This window comes from Megalobrama amblycephala, linkage group LG18, assembly GCF_018812025.1.
Source record: "Megalobrama amblycephala isolate DHTTF-2021 linkage group LG18, ASM1881202v1, whole genome shotgun sequence".
Lineage (NCBI taxonomy): Eukaryota > Metazoa > Chordata > Actinopteri > Cypriniformes > Xenocyprididae > Megalobrama > Megalobrama amblycephala.
This window is the reverse complement of record NC_063061.1, coordinates 3,075,598-3,103,124: the sequence shown is the minus strand read 5'-3', so window position 1 is coordinate 3,103,124 and position 27,527 is coordinate 3,075,598. Positions and strand designations below refer to the sequence as shown.

The 27,527-nt window shown below is 35.6% G+C and overlaps 1 protein-coding gene across 1 annotated transcript; it reads right to left on the bottom strand.

The window, feature by feature from the left end:
• Positions 1-1,275: 1,275 nt before the first annotated feature.
• On the bottom strand, positions 1,276-27,527 carry mpp1 (MAGUK p55 scaffold protein 1). The gene is made up of 12 exons (XM_048165606.1): positions 27,125-27,527; positions 14,936-15,064; positions 12,365-12,443; positions 10,862-10,947; positions 9,965-10,033; positions 7,600-7,796; positions 7,378-7,484; positions 7,201-7,281; positions 5,585-5,665; positions 4,544-4,746; positions 4,282-4,356; positions 1,276-1,975 (listed from the first exon to the last, which is right to left on the bottom strand). The coding sequence occupies exons 1-12, from the start codon at positions 27,245-27,247 to the stop codon at positions 1,799-1,801; spliced, it is 1,407 nt and encodes a 468-aa protein (XP_048021563.1). The 5' UTR covers positions 27,248-27,527; the 3' UTR covers positions 1,276-1,798.

The window sequence follows — 27,527 nt, the reverse complement described above, 5'->3', positions numbered from 1 at the left end:
ACAGGAAACTTGAATCTTGTCTGGATGTTACAGGGACAGATGTTCATAAGTTTTTGAGTATACTACAGAAATCAATAAAAATCTGTTTAAAGCTTAAACTTACATACTTTACAATTTTTTTACCTTATATGGCAGAAAAAGAAAGATCTGATGAGCAGTGCCTGGTTTTCTCCACACATACCGCTTAGAATTAAGGCCAAAAAGTTCTATCTTGCTCTCATCAGACCAGAGAATCTTATTTCTCACCATCTTGGCAAACTCCATGCAGGCTTTCATGTGTCTTGCGTTACTTGCATTACAAAATGTGTGTGTTTTTTTTTTAATTTAGTTCTGTCCTGAATAAGATATTTTACATAAAATATGTTTACATATATTCCACAAGATTAAAAAAAAAAAAAGAAAAAAAAAAAGATAGCTGAATTTATAAAAATGACTGTTCAAAAGTTTACATATTCTTAATACTGTGTGTGGTTATAATCCACAGCTGTTTGTTTTGTGATTCTTCATGAGTCTCTTGTTTGTCCTGAGCAGTTAAACTGAGCTCTGTTCTTCAGAAAAATCCTTCAGGTCCTGCAAATTTGATTTTCCAGCATCTTTTGCATATTTGAACCCTTTACAGCAGTGACTGTATGATTTTGTGATCCATCTTTTCACACTGAGGATGAACAGGATGAAGACGTGTATATATATATATATGTTTACGTTTTGTTTAAATATAATTTTTTAATTTAGTACTGCCCTTCAGAAGCAACAGAAAATACTTACATGTCTCCCAGAAGACAAATTAAGAACAATTTACCTTGATCTTCAAATTCAAAAAGTTTACACCCCCTGGTTCTTAATGCATCGTGTTTCCTTCTGGAGCAAAAAAAGATGGATCTCAAAATCATACAGCTTTTATATACTTTTATGTAAAATACCTTATTCAGGACAGTACTACTGTAAATAAAAAATAAGATGCATTTTGTATGATCCCTCTTATTTTGTAAAAAAAAATGAACATTTTGCAGATTCTGCACGGGGTATGTAAACTTTTGAGCATGACTGTTTATCATAAGTTTTCCATTAAAAGTGGAATTGTGTTGGGGTTTTGGACAGTCATTTATTCTGGCTATTGCTTAAAACTCATATTATCAAAGTCTGTAGACCTGACAGAACTTCTGTACTGTAGAACAAAAGTCTGTTTCCTCCCAGAAATATCAACTGTTTAACAGGGTTAAATACGGCTATAGTCACGGTACCAGTTTTCCTTTCTTTAACACAGAGAGTCACAACTGAAGTGTAGGGAGACGTTTATTCAGTTCTTTTAAAAGTGCCTTACATTTTGACTTGAGGTAAATACATACATCATTATGAGAAACATTTCAGGACAAGACAAACCTGCTTTCAAATATAGATTGATACTATTTCCCTGTGTTTTTAACATGTTTTCTTTTAATGTAATTATATTTAAGAAGAACACCATGGCACATGGTATAAAAACACATTGAAACTCCAGGGAAGATCAAAAACCAACAGACCTTAATGAACTGAGTGGTATTTGGAATCACAGTAGAGGTCCTTTTTGCATCGCTAACAATGTCATCGCTTAATGCTATATATATACTGTACTGGTACGGTTACAGCACTCTGGCATTTGAAAATCATTCACATATTAAACAAAAAGAACAAACTTATTGCTTTTTTCAAACATTCTATAAACCACTTATTCATGTGCAAACTGTCTTGATGACCGTGTGAGAGTGGTTCACTCGTGTGGTATTTTGGGAGGGGAGATTGAGGAAAGAGACTGGGGTTTTTAGTACACCCATGAGATTGGTACCCACTGTGGGGTCGAGGAGGCTCTCTCGATGGCCTCCTCTACACCCTTAACGCTCTCATCCACATCATTGTTGACGAGCATTTCGTCGAAGAAGTGGCGGTATGCACTGAGGATGCCGTCGGATTCTTTCTGGATGTTCTGCAATGCCTCTGACTGAAAAGTAGAATGGAAACTTAGATTACAAATCTTGTGTACAAAGATATTATAAACTTCAGGTCATAAGCATGCTTCTGGGACCAGATTCACAAAATGTTCCTAAGCGCAATTCTTGAAAAAAACAAACAAACAACAACAACAACAAAAAAAAACTTAGGAGGTTCTCAAATATTTTTCTTAAAGGGATAGTTCACCCAAAAATGAACACAAAAGAAGATTCTAAATAAATATATGCACTGCGTTTCAGAATGACAAACTCCATCTCTGCATATGCTGTTTGGGTTGCTGTTGTTCACTTTTGTTCATCTCAATTTCAAAATAAAAGTTTAAACCCTCGCTCTGAGTTTGCATGTTTTGATGTCCACATGTTGTTCAAGAAATGACAATGTCTGTAGCATTTCTATCATAAAGAAGTGGCCAAATATTAAAGATTAAATGGACATTAGAATTAAATGTATTTTGGCCAATAATAAACAAGGAATGGATCATGTTGGAAGTTGGAAGTGTCACAACAACAATCACCAGGTCGTTGGCATTTGTTATAATGTACTTAAGTTGATTGCTTATATTATGTATATTACATTATGTATTTTAACAGTGTTGTTCAACAAAACCAAATGATTACTTGCTTTAGATACTTTATTTGAACCAATTATTATTGCCTCATTGTTATTATACATGTATTTCAAGTCATTTTAATGGCTTTTGTTCACTTAGGTCTATTTTTATTACCACACACACACAAAAAAACCTGATTACTCGATTAATCTTCAAAATTATCAACCGATTACTTGATTACCAAAATGATAATTAGTGACAGCTCTAGTTTTTAAGAAGATTATTTTCACGAATTTGAATTCTTTTTAAGTTTTGTCTTAAGAAGCAATATGGGGAATACAAAATATTCATAACAGCAGTTAAAGGATTAGTCCACTTTCAAATTAAATTTTCCTGATAATTTACTCACCCCCATGTCATCCAAGATGTCCATGTCCTTCTTTCTTCAGTCGAAAAGAAATTAAGGTTTTTGATGAAAACATTCCAGGATTATTCTCCTTATAGTGGACTTCAATGGCCTCTAGACGGTTGAAGGTCAAAATTACAGTTTCAGTGCAGCTTCAAAGGGCTTTAAATGATACCAGATGAGGAATAAGGGTCTTATCTAGTGAAACGATTGGTCATTTTCTAAAATAAAAATGTATATGCTTTATAAACACAAATGATCGCCTTGCAAGTGCTTCCGCCAGACCGCCTTCCGTATTCTTCAAAAAGCTTACACTGTATGTCCTATGCCTTCCCTATTCAACTTATGGAAAAACGGAACTGTCACCGCGTTCCTTCCGTAAGTTGAATAGGGAAGTTGTAGGACATACAGCGTAAGCTTTTTACATTTTTATTTTTATTTTAGAAAATGTCCGATCATTTCACTAGATAAGACTCTTATTCCTCGTCTGGGATAGTGTAGAATGCTTTGAAGCTGCACTGAAACTGTAATTTTGACCTTCAACCCGTTGAACCCCAGTGAAGTCCACTATATGGAGAAAAATCCTGGAATGTTTTCCTCAAAAACCTTAATTTCTTTTCGACTGAAGAAAGAAGGACATGGACATCTTGGATGACATGGGGGTGAGTAAATTATCAGGAAAATTTAATATGAAAGTGAACTAATCCTTTAAGAACAATTTTGTTCTGAAAGGGATAGTTCACCCAAAAATGAAAATTATCCCATGATTTACTCACCTTCAAGTCATGCTAGGTGTATATGACTATCTTCTCTCAGACGAACACAATCGGAGTTATATTATAAAATATCCTGGCTCTATCAGACTTTATAATGGGAGTGAATGGCACTCACGATTTTGAAGCCCAAAAAAAAGTGCATTCATCCTTCAATAAAATTAATCCATACGGCTCCAGGGGGTTAATAAAGGGTTTTTTTAAAAGAAAAATATCCATATTTACAACTTACTATATTCTTCTTACAAAAAACCTATTGCTTCTCTTCAAAAGGCCTTAATTAACCACCTGGAGCCCTCTGGATTACTTTTATGATGGATGTATGCACATTTTTGGGCTTCAAAATCTCGAGCCCCATTCACTCCCATTATAAAGCTTGGAAGAGCCAGGATATTTATTAATATAACTCCAATTGTGTTCATCTCACACAAGATCATATACACCTAGGATGGCTTGTGGGTAAGTAAATCATGAGATAATTTTAATTTTTGGGTGAACTATCACTTTAAGAATGTTTTGTGAATCCAGCCCCTGGGGTTTAAAGCCTGAATAATTACTTTTCTAACCTGATTGGCAGTGTTAGTAGGAGCAATGAACATCACAAGAGGAGCCATCTCTGCCGTTCGGAGAACTTTCAGCGTCTGGTAAAAAAAAAAAACAAAGAGTTCAGAAAGCAATTGACTGACAAAGCTAGAAATACTGACGGTTCATCGAAATAAAAACAAACTAGATTTTGAAGAAAATGTGAGTTCTCACTTGTCACCACAATGCTAAGGATCAATTGCTATGCTAATTTAGTTGATAGCTGACTCAACAGTGTTTGATTACCTGTGGTTCCACATCCAGCAAAGCAATTTTCCCCTGTTCGTGAATCTTGTGGACAGTTTCGATCTTAGTACCAAACATGTGTCCCTGGTAACTGCCGTATTCAAGTAGCTCATTCCCGACAATACATTTGGTCATTTCATCGTTGGAAATAAAGTAATATTCTTTGCCATTCTCCTCATCCTTCTTTGGAGGTCTAGTGGTGTCTGCAAAGAAAAAATGTATTAATGATTTATTATTTTGTCATGCTTTCCAGTAAACATCCTTACAATAAGACATATTTTATTTAAGAAGCAAAACTCTGTATAACTTGTTTTCAGAGAATATATAATAAATAAATAATCTTTACATCCTTGTAAGATATATCTTCTTATAGTCATAATATCTTATTCAGTTTTGTTTCTCGAGTAAAATTGATTTTGTCTGCTTGTAGGAAAACAAAATAAAACTATAAAATATTTTGCAGAAAAAAGTTCTGCCTTAAGTGTTTTAAACAATTTTTTGCATTTTAAAACACAAGAAGCAGGGCATTTTAAAAAAGGATTTAATTTTAAAAAGGCATAAGTTCTAATGACACATTTTTTAAAGTTGAACTTCTTTCAACTTGAGCGCTGTGTTAAAATGTCCATTTAATGCATGCTTACATAGAAAAGCAATGGGGAAAAAATGGAATGGAATCGAAAAACGAGAATGGAATCGAATTGAGATCTTGTGAATCAGAATCGGAATCGAATCGGGTCACCTGTATCGATACCCAACACTAACAGTCAAGCTGTTCTCAAGCAAAACTGAGCTGCTCAACCAGCACTCCTGCTTCTCATGCTGGAGACCAGCAAACCAGAAACCAGCATCCCCTGCCGGTCCCAGCATGCAAAACATTCCTTATGCTAGTCAACAGCAATGCTGGATTTTTCAGCAGGGTATCCACATTGATTTGTGACCGTATATAATGCAGTTTTGCTCTGTTCAAATATTAACATTCCTAAACACAGGTTGGAGTTAAGAAAATTAAAGTGAGAAGGGATGCAGCTGCGCTGTACGTACGTGGTGCTGGGTAGGCAAACTTCTCAGGATATTTGCTCAGCAGTGAATTTTTAATATGGCTCCTTCCAACTCCAGGTGCACCTGTAAACAAGAGCGAAACACCAAATAACACATTTTAACCAGTAAACTTGAAATTAAATGCATTTTTGAATATTAAGCTCATTTTTGTGGATCTACATGGCAATTTATATTTTATAAATGGATTCTTTTTAACATTGCCGGGGTTTTCAGAAGCTGAAATCATAATAGTTTGATAAACTTCTATAGTGGTGAATGGAAATTCATCATGTATTTATTCCCATTTCTTCCAACTCCACAATGGCGTTTTGATGCCTTTTCAAAAAAGGAAAAAAAAAAAAAAAAAAAAAAAAAAAAAAATCTATTGACTGGTTAGAAGAGAGAACATGTCACTCCCTCAGCCATTGTATTAGAAACACTCACAGCAACATTAACTAGTTTTCTGAAATTTAACGCCAAGGTAATATAACACAAAGTACAGTTTTATAAATATACTTAAAAAAGAAAATATAAAAGAACTTGAGCTAGATTTATGACGTTAATAACTGTGCAAACGCGTCATCACAGTCTGTGAAAAGGGTCCATGATGATATGTATTCTGTATAATGTCTGTTTGCTTTGTGCTCTAATTTGGGTTTTGTCTGCCTGTCTGAGTGCTTTGAGTTGGTTGTCATGGTTACTGATTTAGTTACACACCTGTTCTGAGTTTCTTTGATCATCTCCCTGTGTATTTAAGCTTTGTGTCTGTTCTGTTCAGTGTCCGATCTCATTGTTATCAAAATAAGGTTGATAGACTAAACATGTAATATGCATGTGCATGACATCACCGTTTTCACAGATTTCACGTTTTTGCAATTTACACAGAGATGATTCACTGTTTTCAAGTGTTCGCAACGCCACACGCTGGTGACCCCTGCTGTTCAGAACAGTGTAAATGCAACAAAAAATCAGGCCAAACATGAATAAAAACACCTTATACAAACACATTGCAAATGTTTTATTTGAAATAAAATATATCAAATGCAATTAACTAAACATCTAATAATATTAAATATCAAGTGTAATATGTGCTCTTTTATAAATATTAAGGTCATGTTTTGTTTGTTCCATGAATGGCTCAGCTAAACAGGCCAATAAAAGACTATCAACTACTATTATTCGTTTATACTAATGTGTAAATGAAACGTCAACAAATGCATAAAACTGATCAGAGATCAGGTAAAAACCACAGACACTTGTTCATTAGTTCACCACTGGGGGGCGAATCTCAGAAATCCGCATGATTCATGGGTTCACAGAGAAATGTTTCAAAACAGTTATGACGCACAAAGCCACTGATTCGAAACTAAAGATTCATAAAGATTTCAAAGCTTCATGAAGCAATGTTTTGAAATCGCTCATCAGAATTTTCAGAGTGTTTTGTTACGTTTTGGAAAATGAACAAACTGCTGCGATTAAACCCTGCATTTTATTCTACCCTGCTACAACCATGATGTGACACATAAATCCTCCATTCCCATGATTTCCTTGCTAGTCTGAGCTGTGTCAAAGACAATGGAGACATAATATTTAAAGCTGATAAGTTTGATGATGCTTACCGATCAGAACCAGAGTTTTCCTGGTGAATGCAGGAAGTCTCACTACCTCTTCATAGGATATTACATCAAGCTGGTCAAAGACTAAAGAAGAAAAAATTAATCAGTTAATGCTAGTGCATCTACAGCTCTATACAGAAAACAGGCCTTAGAAATTATAAAGAGGTGAGCCTCACTAACTTGAACTGTGTTTGGCAAGGTATTTGTCTTTGCATTTCTTCTTCTTGCCAAAAGGACTGCAGGACTGTCCGCCTTCCCGTGTCGCTTTGCTTTTGCTTGCTACTCGCCTGAAGAAACATCAGAAATGTTTAGCTTGTGAAAGAAAGGGAGATATTAAACTGAGTCCTTGCAAATGTTTATCTGTCTTCAAATACAGGAAAACAAATGCAGGTCAGAACGTACCATTCCTGAAGTTCTGGAGAAGGCATGAGTCCTGCAAAGTCTGTGGAGGAGCTGTCCACCTTCCCTTGCCACCAGTTTGGATCCTTCTTATTGATGATATGAATGATGTCACCCGTTTTAAATTTCAGGCCAGCTTCTTTGCATGGGATCAGGTCATCTTTGACAGGGTCATAGTCAAACTGTGCCCTCATATACATCTGTAAAAACATTATCCGGAAAACATTACTCTCTCATAAAACCGTCACAAGTGCTTCATAAAGATGATTTATCAGATGATTTGTCATTGTCTTCAAATTTTAGGGGTTGGTTTCCCTTTACGAAAAAGAAGTATACTAAGTATATAAGTTAATTTTATTATGTATACTTAAGTAATGTTCAAGTACATTTTAAGTATATTTTATGTAGTAAGTATACTAATACTATAGCTGATACTAATATCAATAGTAATATCAATGTACTAGTAGTAAACTTGTAAGTATACTTTTTCAATACTGCTTAAAACTTTTAGTATATAAAGTATACGTTTAAAGGGGTGGTTGATTATGATTTCACTTTTTTAACTTTAGTTAGTGTGTAATGTTGCTGTTTGAGCATAAGCAACATCTGCAAAGTTACGAAGCTCAAAGTTCAATGCAGAGAGAGATATTTTCTTTTGGACTACAACAAACGGTTTCATTCTAAAAGTTGTAACTTCTTCCTGAGTCTCTCCATCAGTGGCGACTCCGGTTTGAACAATGTAAGGCTGAACACCGTTACTGACAATCCTCATTTTGGCTGCGTGAGATTCTCCAGCTTTGTTGTTGTTGAGCAACCGAAGCATGAGCTGTTAAAGCTCCGCCCTCTTCTGGAAAGGGGGCCGGGAGCAGCAGCTCATTTGCATTTAAAGGGACACACACAAAAACGGCATGTTTTTTCTCACACCCAAATAGGGGCAAATTTGACAAGCTATAATAAATGATCTGTGGGGTATTTTGAGCTGAAACTTCACAGACACATTCTGGGGACACCAGAGACTTACATTACATCTTGTAAAAGGGGCACTACAGTGTACTATAAGTGTAACAGTAGAAAACTTTAAGTGCATAAATAGTTCACAATTACATTTCTCATTTGTACTGCATCTGTACTACAAGTGAACTTATAAGTATACTAGTAGTTTACTATTTTAGTACTTGTAGCACACATTTTAGTTTATTCAAGTACACTGAAGTATACTGAAGTACACTGCAAGTATACTTGTAAGTTTTTTTAAGTGAACATAATACTTAGTTTACTATTTATATATCATGTTTGCATTTTACATATACTACTATGTTCATAAGTACATAAAAAGTACATGACTGAAAGTATACTTTCTTATTTTTAGTTTAAAATAAGTACACTAATATCACACTTAAATAAAACGTCTTGTTTGTGTGTTTCCAGGGTCAACAAAAGATCCAGGAACACGTCCTACTTTTGTAATTCATGCTGTATGTATATAAATATTATCCTGCTGTAATAAGAAAAAAGTATCCCCGTATGTGATGCATTCATTTTTTTTATATAATTCTCATACACTACCAGTCAAAAATTTTGGAATAATTACGATTTTTTAATGCTCATCAAGGCTGTATTTATTTGATCAAAAATACAGTAAAATAGCACTATTGTTACAATAAGCAATATTACAATATTACTGTTTTCTATTCATATATTTTGTAATTTATTCCTGTGATTTATTCTAGTCTTCATTGTCACATGATCCTTCAGAAATCCTTCTAATATGCTGATTTTATATATAAGACAGACAGAAAAAGAGAAAGACAGACAGACAGATAGACATGATTAAATAGATAGATAGATAGATAGATAGATAGATAGATAGATAGATAGATAGATAGATAGATAGATAGATAGATAGATAGATATTAGTGCCAATATCTACAGCTACAGTCTAAAACTGATAAGCAAACCTCTAGATGGATCCTGCCATAGCTCATCACAATGTCAAACAATGTTTTATAGGTTTCACTGCTGTGCCGTTTGACGCTGTGTGACCAGCAGATGGCAGAAGAGGGTTTGAAGTTACTTCATCTAATGAGAAAAGTAAGTGTAGAGTTATCTGCTATTGATGCTTTAAATAGTCACCTGTGTCTTTCATTGGTTTCCCATTCCCATGATAAACCTCAAACCTTAATTTAATCAAGGATACAGAATAGACAGACAAAGAAATAAGTGATCAAATTTGAGCGCATATTTACAAATCAAAAGGTAAAGCGAGATGAGTAGATTGTGATCATAAATATATATATATATATATATATATGTATTGAAGCAAGAAATAGGCAGGATGTGAGAATGATTTAGCTGTTGTTTCACTCACCTCGCATGCCATAGGGCGACTTTGCTGATTGGGGATGATTTTCAATGTGACAACACCGTTTGTGTCTTTCTGTAATGTTAAACAACATTCAACAACATCAAATCAACAGTAACATGACCACAAAAACAACTCAGAGTGCCAGTTCTTCTTAAAAACTGCTGCTTTGAAATTGTAGTAGTTACTAACAGACAGTAGCAATTTACACTGATGCTTTCTTTGCTCAGTTTCACAGAAAAATTCTATTTAGCATAAAGCAAAAAATGTCTCATTCTAATTTTGGTATACAGTACTGAAAATCATCCTGGTCGTTGTACACAAATGCTGCCATTATATATGCTTTCATTTTTACTATGCATTTACAAAACATGGTGTAAAAATGTAAAATTAGACTAAAGACATTTCTTGGTATTTTTCAGGAAATCTCAAGTTCATTGTGTACTATCACAAAACAATGTGACATTTACATTTTTTTTCATGCTACACCACTTGTGAGAAAACATAAGTAACAGGAAAAGCTACACAGTTTGAGTAATGTAGGTAGGTCACTACTTTCACTTAGTTACTCCTCAACACCCATTCTGAAAAAGAAGTGTGGTTAATTACACTGAATGTGCACTTCAGTCATACTTCAAATCTTCAAAACTTCTAATTATACATTTCAAAACACTGTACTTGCTGATAATATAATATTAATCAAATAAAAGGCCACTTACTTAAAGAAAGTATGATTACGTTTCTTAACACACTTGTATTTTTGTCAAATTAAATTTTACTTTAAAGTAAGTCACAATAACTTGCAATTAAGAAAACATTACATTCAGTTCACACTTTAGTATTTTCTTTTTTAAAGTGTTATTTCTGAAATAAGCACACTTTGATAATGACACAACAACCCACCAGAATCTTCTGCAGTTGGTCTACACTTTGATTAGCAACACTTTTCCCATTGATCTCTGCGATTTCATCGCCTTCATGTAAAGAACCTGTAAAAAAAAAAAAAAAAAAAAAAAAAAGAGAGAGAAAAAAGTGTCAAGCTGTTGAGCTGTAAGGAAAGCAGGGATGTCCCGATCAAATTTTTTTGTGCCCCTGATCTGATCCGAGTCATTGAATATTGAGTATCTGCCAATCAGTGGTGTGTGGTAGTGTTTTAAAATGAGGAGGCAAAGTCTCCACATTTTTTTATATACAGTATATCACATTTAAATTTATGTTTGTTATTCTTAATTTTCCTGGTTAAATAGACATAACATAAAAAAGAGATACCAAATACAATTCTATTTTGTATTTTTTGCAATAACTATGTGTTTTGTTCATTAAAACCAAGCATAAATTTCATCAAGCTAGTGCTTTTACACATTTTTTACATTTATTCCAAAATAATAACTAAAGGCAGTAACAATTTAATCAATATATATTATTTGTGAACTATTGTTTAGCTTTTCTTTTTAATAGTCAACTTATTTTCAGCAGTCATCAAGCTTGTATGCACTGGTCACAGACACTGACACAAAAAATGTACCTTCAATTTCCCCAAGCCGATTGCTCACTAAAAACCCCCACAGTCATCATGTTTTCAAGCTATTTTAAGTTTGACTTTGACGTGACATAAAGCGGTGAAATGGCTGAGTTGTTTACCTACTTTTTAATTAGTCTTCCAATTAACAGCATCATTGTCTTCATTCAGGCCAATGAGAAAGCGCACAAAAACAAGAGGCGGGATTTATCGCGTGAACCAATCATATCAAATCAAAACCGATCATATCCAATCACAGCACGATGGAGGCATTGCCTCCTCTCATGTGACTTCACCCCATTCATTCTCAATTACCTCCACTAAACTCACTGCATGCTTTAGGGGGCCTGTTTAAAGTCAATGGGGACAGAGGAGGCAAGCCTCCCACTGTAACTTCACCTGTGGGTGTCGCTGTTGGACAGTGTTACTTTATAAAAATGAGTGACTTTTACACTTTTTAATGTCACATTTTGTAATATTTGCTGTCAGTCAAGTCTGAAGCAAGACACAACCCACAGTAATGACGTCTCAGATAGTCTGATGGCAGATACAAATAAACAGTAAATAAATTACTTTTGAATGATAAGTGTGCACCAAATATGATTGAATGTATGTTTTAGTGACGCACTAGAACAGACCTCATTGGTTCAATTTAGCTGCTTCTTTTTTAACGACCATTTAACAGCGGTTGGCAAACCCACCTGAAGGTGCATACCGCCACCTACTGCATGACAACTGCATGACAGATGACGTAAAATAAAGGATTGCTGTTACCGATCAGTTGAAAAAAAGCACAATCGGCCAGATACCGATCGGGCTCAGGACATCCCTAATGGAAACTGCATAATTATTCACAAACAAACAAACAAACCAACAATCCACTGTACCTTGTCTGTGTATCATCCCTCCATGTAATATTCTCGCCACTGTACACCTCTGCTTTTCATTCAGCTTAAGAGTTACACCCTGAACAGACACAGAGCACAATATTACTCTTCTGCTGTTTAGAGACTTCAAAACTGATTTTCAGACATGGTCACTATGAATTGTCATTGGTTGGATAAGATCTTCTTAAAATACTCCTTTTTTGTTCCATTCAAAAAATAAATAACAGTGTACAAGTATGGAACAACACAAGTAAACTAGATGAGTAAAGTTTGATGACAAACTTTGATGTTGGCTTGAGAAAGCCGTGTCTGAAATTTGAAATAACTTTGAAAAGCTTAAAGTTTTTACTAGAGAAAGAAAAAAAAAGTCATGTTTTATCATGTCGCTAGCATGATTTAACATGTTGCTAACATGAATTAACAGGTTAACATGATTAACATGTTATTAACATGAATTAACACACTGCTAGCATGAATTAGCATGTTGCTAGCATTTTTTGGCATACTGTTAGCATGATTTAGCATTATTTTAAACACTTAACATGAATTAGAATGTTGCGTACATGTTTTAACATTTTGCTTACATGTTTTAGCATGGTGCTAGCATGTTTTGGATACTGTTAGCATGATTTAGCATGATTTTAAACACTTGACATGAATTAGCATGTTGCGTACATGTTTTAACATTTTGCTTACATGTTTTAGCATGTTGCGTACATGTTTTGGCATATTGTTAGCATGATTTAGCATGATTTGAAACACTGTTAACATGAATTAGCATGTTGCGTACATGTTTTAACATTTTGCTTACATGTTTTAGCATGTTGCTAGCATGAATTAGCATTTTTTAACACTGTTAGTATTAATAAGCATGTTTTAGCATTCTGCTAGCAGCATGAACTAGCATGTTTAACACTGTGCTAACCTGAATTATCATGTAGCTAGCATGTTTTATCACATTTAGAGCAAGGTTTAGCACTTTGCTAGCACTAATTAGCATGTTTTGCTAGCATGTTTTAACACATTAGCTGCTTTTCCAGCATCGGGCCGAACGGTTCTTAGAATGGTAAGGAACGGTTCCAGATGTGTTTCCACTGGAGCCTGGTTCGGCACGGCATGATTGCAAACCTTGGCCCGGAATTCTCGGCACGGTTGTCTAACCGTGCTGAATCATGCTGGTACAATCCGTGAAGTGACGTCGCCACTCAGAATTGGTCACTTGTCTGTTTCCTGGCAACCAGTTTCTCTGTAACTGGCTAAGCGCTCTATTTGAGCAACGTAAACGCAAGTTAATAATAAAATTAAAAGAAATATCTGATCATCCTCCATAAAGCGGTCATTATTTACATCTCATAATAACAGTAAGCCGTTGCGTTACCAAGGCAATGATTGACGCTTTTGTATTACATTTCAAATAACGGCCGTTTATCAGCCCCGCAGTGGAAAATGAAACCGGAACCGTACCTGCTGGCCCGGATTGGCACGGAATGGAACGTTTACACAATGAGAGCCGTTCGGCCCGACGGTGGAAAAGCGGCTATTGTTAACATGAATTAGCATGTTTTACCACATTGCTAACATGAATTACCATGTTGCTAACATGTTTTTGCACATTGCTAACATGATTTAACACATTGCTAGAATGTTGCTAACATGAATCAGCATGTTTTACCACTTTGATAGCATGTTTTATCTCTTTGCTAACATGAATTAACATGTTTTAACATATTGCTAACATTAATATAACCAACAAATACGCCCATATAGGTCGTTTGTCACTTCCCTGAAATACGACCCATAGGAGCGTTTACTAAAGTTGCGCCCCTATCGACAACAGGACACTTTCATTTTAATGCATTGTTCCCTTTTATCTGCATCGTATTTCAGGTTTCGTGTAGTTCAATTGGCAGAGCATTGCAATATATAACAATATGCAATCATGTGATCATACGATCGTGGGTTCGATGCCAGGGAACGCATGTGCTCATAAAGTGTATATGCACTATAAATCACTAAGGGTAGGTTTAGGGGTGGGGTGGGTGTAGTCGTTAATATAAAAATGAGTTTTGCTAAAAGTCCACACATTGCATTTAAATGAACACGCATTTTGATTGGTAACGACAGTCATACGTCATTTCATGATGGCAGACGTAACATGACACTGTCATTATTTTTACGCCTGCTAGAGGGCGCATGACTTTAAAGCGTAAATATAGGTCGTAATAAGGTGCTTGAAGAAAAACTACCTATAGGGTCATTTTTTGGAGGAGGACAGTCTCAATTTAACATGTTGCTAACATTTTTTAGCAGATTGCTAGCATGAGTTAACATGTTTCGAGCATGTTTTATCGAACACGATTTAACACTTTTCTAGCATGTTGTTACCATGAATTAGCATGTTGCAAGCATGATTTGTCAAGCCAACAAAATAATGACAGAATTAATCTGTGAATTATATCCCTTTAAAGAGAATTTAAATAATTTAAATAATGTAAATAATAAGAATTCAAATAATTTTGATTTCGTAAATACAAAAGACAATACAACATATGAAAATAAAAGGTATATTACCAGTGGCTCAGAGGGGTTCTTCTCAAAGGCCACTTCTCTCATCTTGTTTACGTCTTTGCCGTTCATATGGCCGGCGCTGCCGTTGCTGTAGACTTCCTGTGCTTTGCTGTCGTATGTCTGCATGGCGGCCTGGGAATGCAAACACGGATCACATTAAGCTCTGTATTACAGGAAACATACCTTTGAGATCCTAATAATTAGCTTTGTACATACAAATTTTAATTAACATTACCCAGTACTTAAATGTATAATTACACTGTAACAAGAACACTTTAAAATAAAGTGTATCCAAACATATATATCAGCACTTTGTCTAGGCATAAAATAACGTGGTAATATGGATTGAGGAGTCATTGTGGACATCTGTCCTGGGTTAACGATTAAACGGTCACATCTTAACACTTCATTAAATCCTGCAATGCTGGGAACTGGTTGGCATGGTTACGTTGTCTGATGAGGGGGCTTGATTTCAACTAGCATGACTAAACAAACTTCCTCAGAAGATAATAATGGTACCTTCTTTAATGCTTCAGTGTTATTATGTTAAATAGAGTAGTCCAATACACAAGTTTGTTTTTTTTCTATAACCAACTTTTCAAAAATTATTTTCATTCATATTTTCACTCCCATCTTTGTTCATTTTTATTCACATAAGAATAAAGTTGCAAATCTTTGTTACTTTTGTTTATACATAACAATGGCTCTAATCATCTCTGTATTTCCCTGTATGCTGAATAGTCAATTTTTCAACAAACTAGCCTGTTTTAGGGGGGAAAAAATGCAAGCTTGTGCTTGATCTGACGTGACAAAGTAACCGTTTTGTTCTTCGTGTCAGAAGTATATCACCTGCCCTCAAGCATTATTTTTGAGCAGAATTATATCACAGAGATGCTCAGTTTGTCAATCATCTGCTTTCACAGACACAGCAGTGGACCTATAGGGGGCAGCAGTCAGTCATTTTAATCATACTATGAAGACATGCATAAAAATGCCATGTCTTACTTTTACAACCCTTCAAGCAGTGATCTAAGAAAGGCTCTTACGTACACTTGATATTCAGCAAATGCATGACAACGCATGAATGATCCGAGATCAGGGCAAAGTTTACACCACATTACTACTATTACATGATCAGGACTTTGGAACTCGGCTTTCAAGACATGATGATTGACGATTGGCTGATGTCAGGTTTTGATAACCAGCATAATCTGGTGTCAGCTAGATATTGTGATGATGTATAATGTTTTCCCACATTGTGAAATCCTTCATGAGGTCTCACATGAGGGACAGTGGGTAAGATGTGACACTTTTTACTTAAAGTCAGAGATAAAATTAACCCCAAAATTAAAACTTGATATCATTCACTCTCATGTCATGGCAAAACTTAATGACTTTTTTTCTGTGGAGAGCAACAAATGAAGAATGTTGGTAGCCAAACAGTATTGGAGCCAATTGACTTCCATTGTATGCCCAAAAAAGTCAAGGAAATAAGGCCCTAGAGAAGGAAAATGAGCAGAAATTAATCTAACTAGCCAGCAAAAAGTTTAATAATGTGAATATAGTGAAACAATTTTCAAACATTTTAGTTGAGCCAATGGCACACTTTACCCCCACAGCTACCATTCCTCATTTAATCATTTGTGGCTATTTTTTGGTAAAAAAATAATGGCATGGCTTTATACTTTGGCAATTCATCAACATGTATTATATCTGGCCCCTTCCAGTGGACCATGGATCTTAAGTTATTAGAAACTGCTGAAAGAGGTTGTTTTTGAAAGCAAGGAATGACACAAATCTTGCTTGTCATGAGTCATGAGTAATTTCATTCTTTTAACTTGACACACCTAAAGTTTTAGTGCAAAACAGCAGTGCAAAAACACTGGAAATCCCTGACACATGACAAGTTTTGGCAGCAAAATGTTTAACAAATGGAACAAATAAATTTGATTAGTCTGCGATATATCATCACAATTTGTAAACTACATCATCATCCAGCTCTAATCTGCTAAATGCCACTATATGCATGAAGATATTAAGATATTATACATATTAACATCATGATTTCCTGTAATGCTACTTTAAAACAATGTGTATTGTGAAAAGTGTTATACAAATAAAAACTAACATTTATGACACATTATATGACATTCAGGTCATAATCAACTATCAAAAGATGCTTTTGTCTAAACCTCAATGAGAAAAGTACTGTAAGCCAGTATTTGTATCAAAGCATGCCAGATGCTCTGCATTTAAGTTAGCCTAAAGGATAGTGACAATGAAGGTAACAGGGTTATGACTGGGTCCATTAGTGTAAGTGAGATAACAGGACAAAAGTGAAGTCCCAGATCTGGGAGACTACATTAAGGAAATCAAATCAGTGCTCTAGTGTTTCCTGATCGTATGGATTCTCTGCAGAAACCCATTTACACACACATACTGTATGATAATCCTGAAACACATGCTTATTCATATACGTTTACACTTAATTCAATTCATTATAAATATAGCATCTGCCTAGACACATTAAGACCAGAGGCAGAGGTGCAATTTTAATATCATGTCTCAATGCCCTTAAACACACAAGTTGAGTCAGTTAAAAATACAATTGCCAGTGCACATTGCTGTGAAGACTCTAGTCAAACCTGTTTAGGGTAAAAAACACTGCTTTCTTACTGTACTTAGTATACAAACAGAGATACTTCCAGGGTCTTTCATGATAAAGTGATTAAAGGGACATTGAAGGCTTTGAATATAATGCATTAATCGTACAGTCTACTTTTTTAATCAAAATAAAAGTTTAGTTTGAGTTTGGTTTTGAAGACATTGTGACAGAAATATATTACTATTGTACAGTAGCTAGAATGGACTTCTCAAAGTAATAATAATAATAATAATATTAATAATCAGTTTTTTATTTTTTTTAAAGTCAGCATGAAATAAAAGTTGCTATAGTCTTTTCTTCCCTACTGTGATGTATATCCGAGAATATCAGGAATGGATTGAATCGTTGGATGCTTGTGGTTTGCTATTGGTGAATCTCATGTGAGTGACAGGTTGCCACGCCCTCACGGCAGTAAACGCATCATTAAAAGGTTAGTTCACCCAAAAATGAGGGTGAGTCATTAATGACATAATTTTCATTTTTTGGTGAACTAACCCTTTAAAGAAGAGACGTTGTTACAAGAGAGAGGGGTTATTTAGATTAAAGATTATGAATCCATGTTAATTTTTTTTTTTTTTTTTTAAATCACAGATAATTAATTTTTAACAAATACTGCAATATTCTCTTAAAATAAAAATTGTCAATATTGATTTCATGGTGCCTTTAAGGACATCACAGAATTTCTGTCCATGTTTTAACTTTAACAGAACTCTGCAGCACTTCCTCTGCCAAAAATAAATAAATAAATAAATAATAAAATAAAATAAAGGGAATTGTTAAATTTAATTTGATTACATTTTAAAAGATTATAAATTTGTAATGTTTTTTGCCTTCATTTTATTACCACTGTTTTTGATAATAAATTTGTACTAAATCATAAATTCATAAAAAAATAAAATAAACAACACAGAATTTCAGAAAAAAAAAAAAAAAAAAACATTTCACAGGGTCCTACTATTTCAGAAAATTAAAATGGAAATTTGGGAAAAAAAATAAAATGGATTCCATAGGGCTTAAAGGACAATAACTATAATGATACCTATAAATGTAACTAAGGAATAATTAATGACGGGCCGTTGGATTATTAGAAAATAATGCACACCCGAGGTGGTTATGACGTTACAAGGCCATTACACCTTGCATTATTTTCTAATAATTTAACAGACCGGGGTCAATTATTCCGCTTATACTACCACACCTCCAGACACTGTTCAGATGTTCAGATATTTCAAGTCTTTTGTCAGGTTTATATATTTACAGTTATAGCTGTCACTCTACTGTTCACAAAAAATAAAAGAAAAAGGAAATCCTCTGGATCCCCAGTCCGCTATAATTTAGTATGCTTCCGCTATTTTAAATCCCACCAGCTGCCACTGCCAGTTGATATCAACCACACCAGCTTGGAGACCAATCATCAGTAAAGCCTCCTGTAAATTCGCTTCACACTGCTGACAAAGCTGTCGTCATTAGAGGGAAGTCACATGTTGAAAGGAAACAGCTATACATCCTGAGCAAAGGTTGCATGCCATGATTTGGCTGATAAAACATCAATGCGTGGGTCAGCTAAAGAGAACCTACTAATGCGTGTCCATGCGAAGAAACATGTTGACTCAGGTCTTGTGAAATCAACACTTCAAGTTGAATTCAGTGTTGGCATAACTACAGCTATTACAGTTTACAGCAGCCAGAGGTCATATTCTCATCAAATCCATAACCATTGACTGTAATGCTAATTAGGCACTTTATTTGAACACTCCCAAACATTTCCAGTGCATATGAGGTCGATGAGAATCTGTGGCAGGCCCTTACACATCCTCATTCCCAATGGCAAAATAATGGTCTGCGACAATATCCTTATTCAGCTCGCTACACTTCCTACTTTAGAGTTTCACTGAGTCAGGACTGTCATGTGACTCTACAGACAAAGAAAACCCCCCTCTGTTTTCAGGGCAGTGTCGGCTTGAGACGTTTATCGGTCACCTGATTTTCAGTGCTGAACACGAAAAGGAACATCAGCAATAAACAAGACACTCCTACACATTTGAAATCATGTAAATAATCACTTCATTTTGAAACTCTACAGTCTTTTAATCTCCATCCGAAGCAAGCAAACAAATCTAAAACAAAGAAGAGTTCTGGAGATACGCACTGCAGTGCACTTTACCCAAACAAGTGTGAAACAAGACTAGATGGCTCTGGCGGATACCTGCAGTGTGTTGACTCTTTAGTTTTGTGCCCCTTGGGAACAAAACACACTACTGATCTATGAAGACTGCATTGAGCGAACACAAGCCAAAACAACACTACTGAGTTTTAGCTGTGTCATCTTCCAAACCATGTAGACCAATCTGCCTGAAAGGGTTACTTCATGAATCTTGTTCGATTGAACTGCTATCTGATTAAAAAAAATTAAATGTGTCTCTGCAAAACACATATAAATACAATCTTTTATTCACATGCTATATGTAAATATAACACTTACTTGATGGTGCCAGTGCTGATCAGCCAAATATTCTCTTTTCTGCCCATATGGTAATTTGTATTTTGATTTTTAATGTGGCTCGATCAGTGTATCAATTTGAGAGGAATAAAGCGTAAATACATTTGTGGCCCGAAAAACCAGATGAATTCACATTTGAATATTTTGGAAGGTCAACTCACACAGCACAGGCAAACGCCAACAAACACGTCTGTCTGAGTTTGTCGGATCAGTGTGTTACCCCTGACGCATCTGTTGGCATTGGTCGGAGTTTGTTTTTACAACGAATGAACACGTTCAATCGGCTTTTATCGGATCTTGGAATGTCTGAGCAGTGTGATATGATTTCCCAACAAACTCTAACGTATTCTAATGTAAACATCCTTTAGTGAGATGAAAATACCCCAAACCTTATGAAAATCTCATACAAATCATATACTATCATAATCATGTGTTTATTAGCTCCATGTTTCATGCATAGAAACATTTCTCAGGGAAGTGAAAACACAAACAAACAGCGCAGGAAGCCACCAATGGTCATAAGATCGCATAAATCAGTGGATAATGAATAGAAATGATGATTCTGTCTATAATAAATACTAAACTAGCTTGTGTAAATATATATTTCTCCAAGTATGCGCACTTTTGGACTAAAAGCCCTAATGGACGCTGTTCAGTGCAGCTGTGTGAACACAAATAAACCTGTGACTGAATATGAATACGTTTAAAAATATCATAAGTTACCAATTGATTATTTTGCACTCCTGACATAAATTAAGAGATTACTGTCATTGCAACTGAATTTTAGCATAAACAGTGAACAAATATCAAAGCTAAAGTATTTAATCTTTCTAATGAAACAGTTTGTCCAGATCAACTGCAGTTCTCAACGTAAATCTTTCCAACCACGGCTTCCTCCACAACCTCTTTCGTTTTGTACGCCCTCTTTTCAGGCAAAAAATGGCACGTAAAGACATTCTGATTCAAAGTTTGTCTGTGTTTGTTGGCGTCTGTCTGTGCGATGTGAATTGGCCTTTACACATAAAGTTTACATAAAATCATTATACTAACACAAACCAAATAAATAAATAAATAAATAAATGGTCCAGCTAATTTATATTTATACAGTATAAAGGTGTACTCACAAAAAAAAAAAAAAAAGGCCCATTGTCTATTGTAAACAATAAGTCACTTTTCTGTCGGTCAGTGCAGCCAATTTACCTGACCAACTTGAACCCATTGTTTGCAGTAATGAAAGTTTACACGGGGAATATCCATCTCCATGTACACCAGTAGTCTCTGCACTTACAATCACCCATGTGTGAACAGGGAAGCTACATGTCTGGTGCTTTTATCTAAAGCAAACACAATGCAGGGACACTGTGATTTACACAAGCAGCCCCAAACTGTTCTCCAGACTTCCCCCCTTTATCTGCAGAGAAAATTATGGCTTCTATTTATAGAAAGCTTGTGCTTCTTCAGTTTGACTGGTGAAGAATTGTAGGTCTATGACTAAGAGGGTGCTGCTGCCAGCAAGCCAGCACCCATAATGCTCTGAGCAGAAGAGATATTAACATATTAACATACAGGTTTAGTATTCTGATGAGATGTTGGTTAATCAAAGTAGATTTGAAGCAAACTGTTTAATTTATTGTCTCCATGACTCTCATTTAAAAAGAGTTAAAGTGGTTTATGCTACGGTAGCTTACTTGCCCAGTCAAAAGATCCATTTACAAGTGATATTCTGATCTATATATGACAATGCCATAATGTTATCAGCCAATATTAGCGCTGATATTAGCTTATCTGTAAGCAGATAATATCAGGACAGTCAGAATCGGAGTATATTTAAGCTTTCCATAGTTTGTACTGTAAAATAAATTTTGATTTCAATTTAAGATTTAACATAAAATTACACAGTGGAGCTTTACTGTACACATTAGATTTTAGTACACTGACTATTGCATAAAAAGATTTATTGGCAATCTCTACACCAATATATCTAAAAAACAAGGTAAAGTATTTGCCATCTTGTTGATGCCTTGTTTTAAATGCACAATATGTAATATTTTAAAATATCCAAAAACCATTAGAACAGTGTTATATATTTTGTTGACTTATGTACTTAGATTATCGCAAATGTTTCCAAGAATGTTTAAATCCAGAGACACTTTAATATATTATGTGTTTTATTAGACAGGTGAGTAACTGTTTGGATTCATTCATCGACAGAAAACTAATCACGTTATATAGCTCAACACAGTAAGTTTAAATCTCATTTTCTTGATTTACCGCGAGTGCCATGTTTTACCATGCCTAATATCGACCTAGCTTACTGCAGTGTGCAATAAGTGTCTCATAGCAGCCGCAGAGCAAACGCAAAGAGTAGCATTATAACAACTTTCAACACACAAATGTATGAAATACATGTATAAATATGATACGCAGCGCTGCGTTACCTCACATACGCTTGACCGGAAGAAGCGGAAGCGCTCAACCGTGGCATAATAAAAGCTCGCTGCTCTCGAGATGTGTGTCGCGCTCGTCTCTCATTAGCAATCGCTCCAGCGGCCTCGATCCGCTCCAATGGTTTTCAGCCACACGCTGCTTCATACAACAGTAATGTTACTAAATCTTTAATACATAATCTCATCCATGAACATGATTTCTCGTCAGATTCTTTTCCACCGGCTGTAGGCATGAAGACAAAACCTCTCATGATTCCACAAAATCAAGGCATCATCAAGCTATGCCTTTGTTTTGAATAACCCCTTGTTTACACTGCGCGTGTATGTGGCGCGTTATGGCTCCAGCGAGGTTTTGTTCCGTCTTCTACGCGGTGTCAACTCACACCAGAAGCATTTCAGATGCAAAACGGCTGGATTTTCTAGACCACTAGATTTGCCTGTCCGACGTTGTTTTTAATGTCTATATGGTTATATTTTGTCCAGTTTAATTGTGTTTATTGCTATGCCATACTTTATTTTGCTGTAGCCTACAGACGAAGTTAATACATTTAAAAGTCCAGTTATGGATGACAAGGACAAAACATTTTCAAGTTTTTCAACTTTCGAATCTCTTGTCGTCAATTTCTGGCCTCCTAGTGATGTGAAATATGAGCAGGAGTCTTCACAGGGTTATTATTTTGACTTTATTTTGTATTTGAGCTGTGCGGCTTGGACGCGGCATTCGTCAAAAATAGACTTGGTGTCTATCTTTAGCGAAGCTGCGCAGCGAGCCGCTTCTGGGAATCTTGTTCGCTTGAACTGCTATCTGATTAAAAAAAAATTAAATGTGTCTTTGCAAAACACATATAAATACAATCTTTTATTCACATGCTATATGTAAATATAACACTTACTTGATGGTGCCAGTGCTGATCAGCCAAATCTTCTCTTTTCTGCCCATATGGTAATCTGTATTTTGATTTTTAATGTGGCTCGATCAGTGTATCAATTTGAGAGGAATAAAGTGTAAATACTTTTTTAGCCCGAATAACCAGATGAATTTACATTTGAATATTTTAAGGTCAACTCACACAGCACAGACAAACGCCAACAAACACGTCTGTCTGAGTTTGTCGGATCAGTGTGTTACCCCTGACGCATCTGTTGGCATTGGTCGGAGTTTGTTTTTACAACGAATGAACACGTTCAATCGGCTTTTATCGGATCTTGGAATGTCTGAGCAGTGTGATATGATTTCCCAACAAACTCTAACGTATTCTAATGTAAACATCCTTTAGTGAGATGAAAATACCCCAAACCTCATGAAAATCTCATACAAATCATATACTATCATAATCATGTGTTAATTAGCTCCATGTTTCATGCATAGAAACATTTCTCAGGGAAGTGAAAACACAAACAAACAGCGCAGGAAGCCACCAATGGCCACAAGATTGCATAAATCAGTGGATAATGAATAGAAATGATGATTCTGTCTATAATAAATACTAAACTAGCTTGTGTAAATATATATTTCTCCAAGTATGCACACTTTTGGACTAAAAGCCCTAATGGACGCTGTTCAGTGCAGCTGTTTGAACACAAATAAACCTGTGACTGAATATTTGAGCTGCGCGGCTTGGACGCGGCATTCGTCAAAAATAGACTTGGTGTCTATCTTTAGCGAAGCTGCGCAGCGAGCCGCTTCTGGGCCGCTTCTGAAACGTGGCGCGGTGCGGCTGGTGTAAACACAAGCATTGACTAGAGTAGGTGCGGATCAACTCCGGTAGCCGCGTCGCAGCCATAACGCGCCCCAGATGCGTGCAGTGTAAATAAGGGGTAAGCGACCTCTAGCGGCGAAAATTACGTATTGTTCGATTAAGAGAATCAAAGGCCTTTTTTCCCCTGGTATTAAAATGCATTTTTGTCAGTCCAATCACAAGTGGACAACACTAAATACAGGTGTAAAGCTTGTCCACTTTCGACTACTTCCAGAGGTCAAAAACACAGATTGCTTTCATAGTGTAAACGCTCATGTGGTCGAATGCGTTCGAACAGCCGCAAAAGACCACCTACTGACCTAATGCGTAATCACTGTGGGACGTGTTGCTGGGAAGCACGCTGGACAGGTGGGTTTTAAACTTTTTTAATGTCTTGCGGCTTTTATTGCATAAACAAAAGTGGTTGCTCGCCTTCATCTTTTTCTGTTGTCTGATTTTGCAAGCATATGAAAGTTGTGTGAGCTTATTTCGTCCACTGCATCAAAATATCTGAAAAAGCTAATACATATACATGCAGAAACCTTTGTGCAGCATCTCTAACAACACAAGCAGTAGAACTCTGACGTAATATCATCGACATGTAACCCTCCTGCTGGTGTTTTGATGAAAACAGAGGGACCCGCCCATAGACCCTCAGACGTTAATTTCAGTTTGAAGAGCGAGGGAAAAAAATCCATAATCATGCATGGGTAGTTTCAGTGGGTCTCGCTCAAACCATTAGAGAGCACACATTGGACCAAGAAGATTAACTAATGTGACTTCATATGGCAAACCTCCTGCCACTAATCCTATTCTCACCACATGAGTACTATTGTCACATCATCAGTGACTTAAGAGGTTTATCTCAGGAAACAATCATTAACCTTGTTACTTCACTAGACTTTCACAACTAAATGTCTTTACCTTTTCAAACACAATGTCCCAGGTAGAGATGTACAGGTTGACTGGCCATCTGTGACTTCATTGGAGTAATTTCCCAAAATGTCATATTACAAAGTCTGTGAAGCCATAAAAAAGGCAATATAGCCTATTCTGTGTAGGATTGTAATCTTATTTTATCTTAAAATTACATTGACATAATTTGATTCATAACATGTTTTAGATCATTTTATTTTGGTTTTATGTAATTTTACAAAGCTACAATAAAGTCAGACCATTCTAGATATCTTGTAATTTAATTTCATGTTCATGTACCATTTTCAATCTTTCTTACCTGTTGCTTAAAGAAAAAATTCGGCAGTTAATATTGGAATCAGCTCATTTGGTTGTAAAAAAAAAATTGGTAAACAAAATTGGACATGAAAAATCATAATTCTTTTGAACTTTTCTTTTGCTGGTAGCAAAAGGAAAAGCAGTTAACGACATTAACTCATACAAGTAAAGAGTAGAGAGATCGGTAATTATGATAAGTTGATGTGTGAATCTGAGACATTACTATGATGATTGATTTAATTATCAATACAGTCATGTAAAGTATGATTGTGATTTTAGGATGAATATTATATGCTATGATTATTATCTCTGCCAGCCCATAGGAATGATAATGTGATCACTTTATTGTCTCTATAGTTTCTACTCGAAAGGAACAAAATTAAATTGAGACTTTACTGAGCTATTATATCTACATTAAATATTAAAACTCAATATTTTATGTCCACAATTGACTCACTTGTGTCGAGAAAAAAATAAATAAAATAAAATCTGAAAAAAAAAAAAAAAAACCCCACAAACTAAATTAACTCTATTAGGTGTCCTGATATAAAAGAGCAACCTTTAAGAAATACAAATTCTTTTTTTTTGTTTTGTTTTTTTTGTTGTTGCATAAACTAGTAATTTGAGATGACTGGTGACTCGAGTATGACATCAGCAAAAAGTAGAAACAGTAGGCCTGTTTAAAGTTATCTGAGAGCATATGAATATGTTTCAAGACACAGTGTAAAAAATACCCACCAGCATTAAATGATATACTAATATAATTTGATTTATTTGTTTCAGTGAGAAACGACGCACAAACATCCATCATGTAGCGATTGCGTAAATGAATCGTTTATTTTCAATGAATTGGTGAACCGATTCACTAAACCGGTCTGAAAGATTTGTTCACAAAGCAGACTAATTCGTTCTTCTCCGAATAAAAGTTGCTGAATAGCTAAACAGAAAAAAATTAAATAAATAAAACATGTAAAACGTACTGGAAATATATTTGACATACTCACATCCATGCTGCATCAGACATATTAAATTACAAAAAACAAACAAATAAAAACCCTTATTAATAAAAGGGGAAAAAAACGTAATAAAATAACAAATGTGCCTACATATGGCTCCACTCGAATTTTTAATGTTTTAAAATAGATTTTCTAATATGCACCGCGTGACAACAACAAAACGTCATGGCATTTAAAGAATCACTGAATCTTTAAAGTTCTGTTCAAAAGAACCGATTCGCAGAAAAGAGTCGGACTTCCCAGCTACTATCAACGTGACGTCACGATGCGTCATGCGAAAATAATATTCAATAATGTATTCAATGTGAGTCATGTAACATTTCTGATAGTTATGCTGCGAAGTATTTTAGCTGAAATCGTCAAAATATCTAATTTTATCGAGAGGGAAGTTGTTCTGAGCAGCAGTGTGATGATGCTGATGTCAAACCGGGCTGCACCAGTCTGGACCAGCACATCCCTTATGTACAGAAGAAACTCTTATATCTGTGTGTGAGACACTGATAATAAACTATCGACAGACACGGTCAACATCCGATCGTCAAATGTAAATGCTGAAACGAGGAAATGGGTTGTTTAATGCGAATCTTCTTACCTTGTCAGGCTTGGGTTTGTTCTGCAGCAGCTGTTCCAGATAGAGATCCGAGAGAGCTGTCCGCGCGCTGTTGACACGCTCCAGAATGACAGCAGGCTCGTTTTTATTGGAATTTAATGTCATGTTTCACAGTTAAGAGGGGGAGGGGGTAGAAAAAAAAGAAAATAGTCTGGACCGAGTTGGGTCTGCTCAAGGTCCGAAAGGGGTGGGTCAAGTAGAGCGACACGACGTGATAAGAAAGCTTGAGATAGTTGAAGATAAAGCTTGAGATTCAGGCTCGAAGTCCGGAGTTTGCGCAAGAGACAAGACACAGCTGACAAAGCACATAAACATTAGTGTGAGGAGGGGGCTGGCACACTGCAGCTTCCCTTCAGAGTGCGCACTTGCGTAGTTACTATCCCTG

Excerpts from the sequence above, each read along its gene's own strand:
- mpp1 (XM_048165606.1), bottom strand. The coding sequence starts at position 27,247 with ATGACATTAAATTCCAATAAAAACGAGCCTGCTGTCATTCTGGAGCGT. Across the intron at positions 10,948-12,364 it reads AGGGATGATACACAGACAAG|GTTCTTTACATGAAGGCGAT; the intron begins GTACAGTGGATT and ends TTTTTTTTACAG. Across the intron at positions 4,747-5,584 it reads GTTTGCCTACCCAGCACCAC|ACACCACTAGACCTCCAAAG; the intron begins GTACGTACAGCG and ends TTTTCTTTGCAG.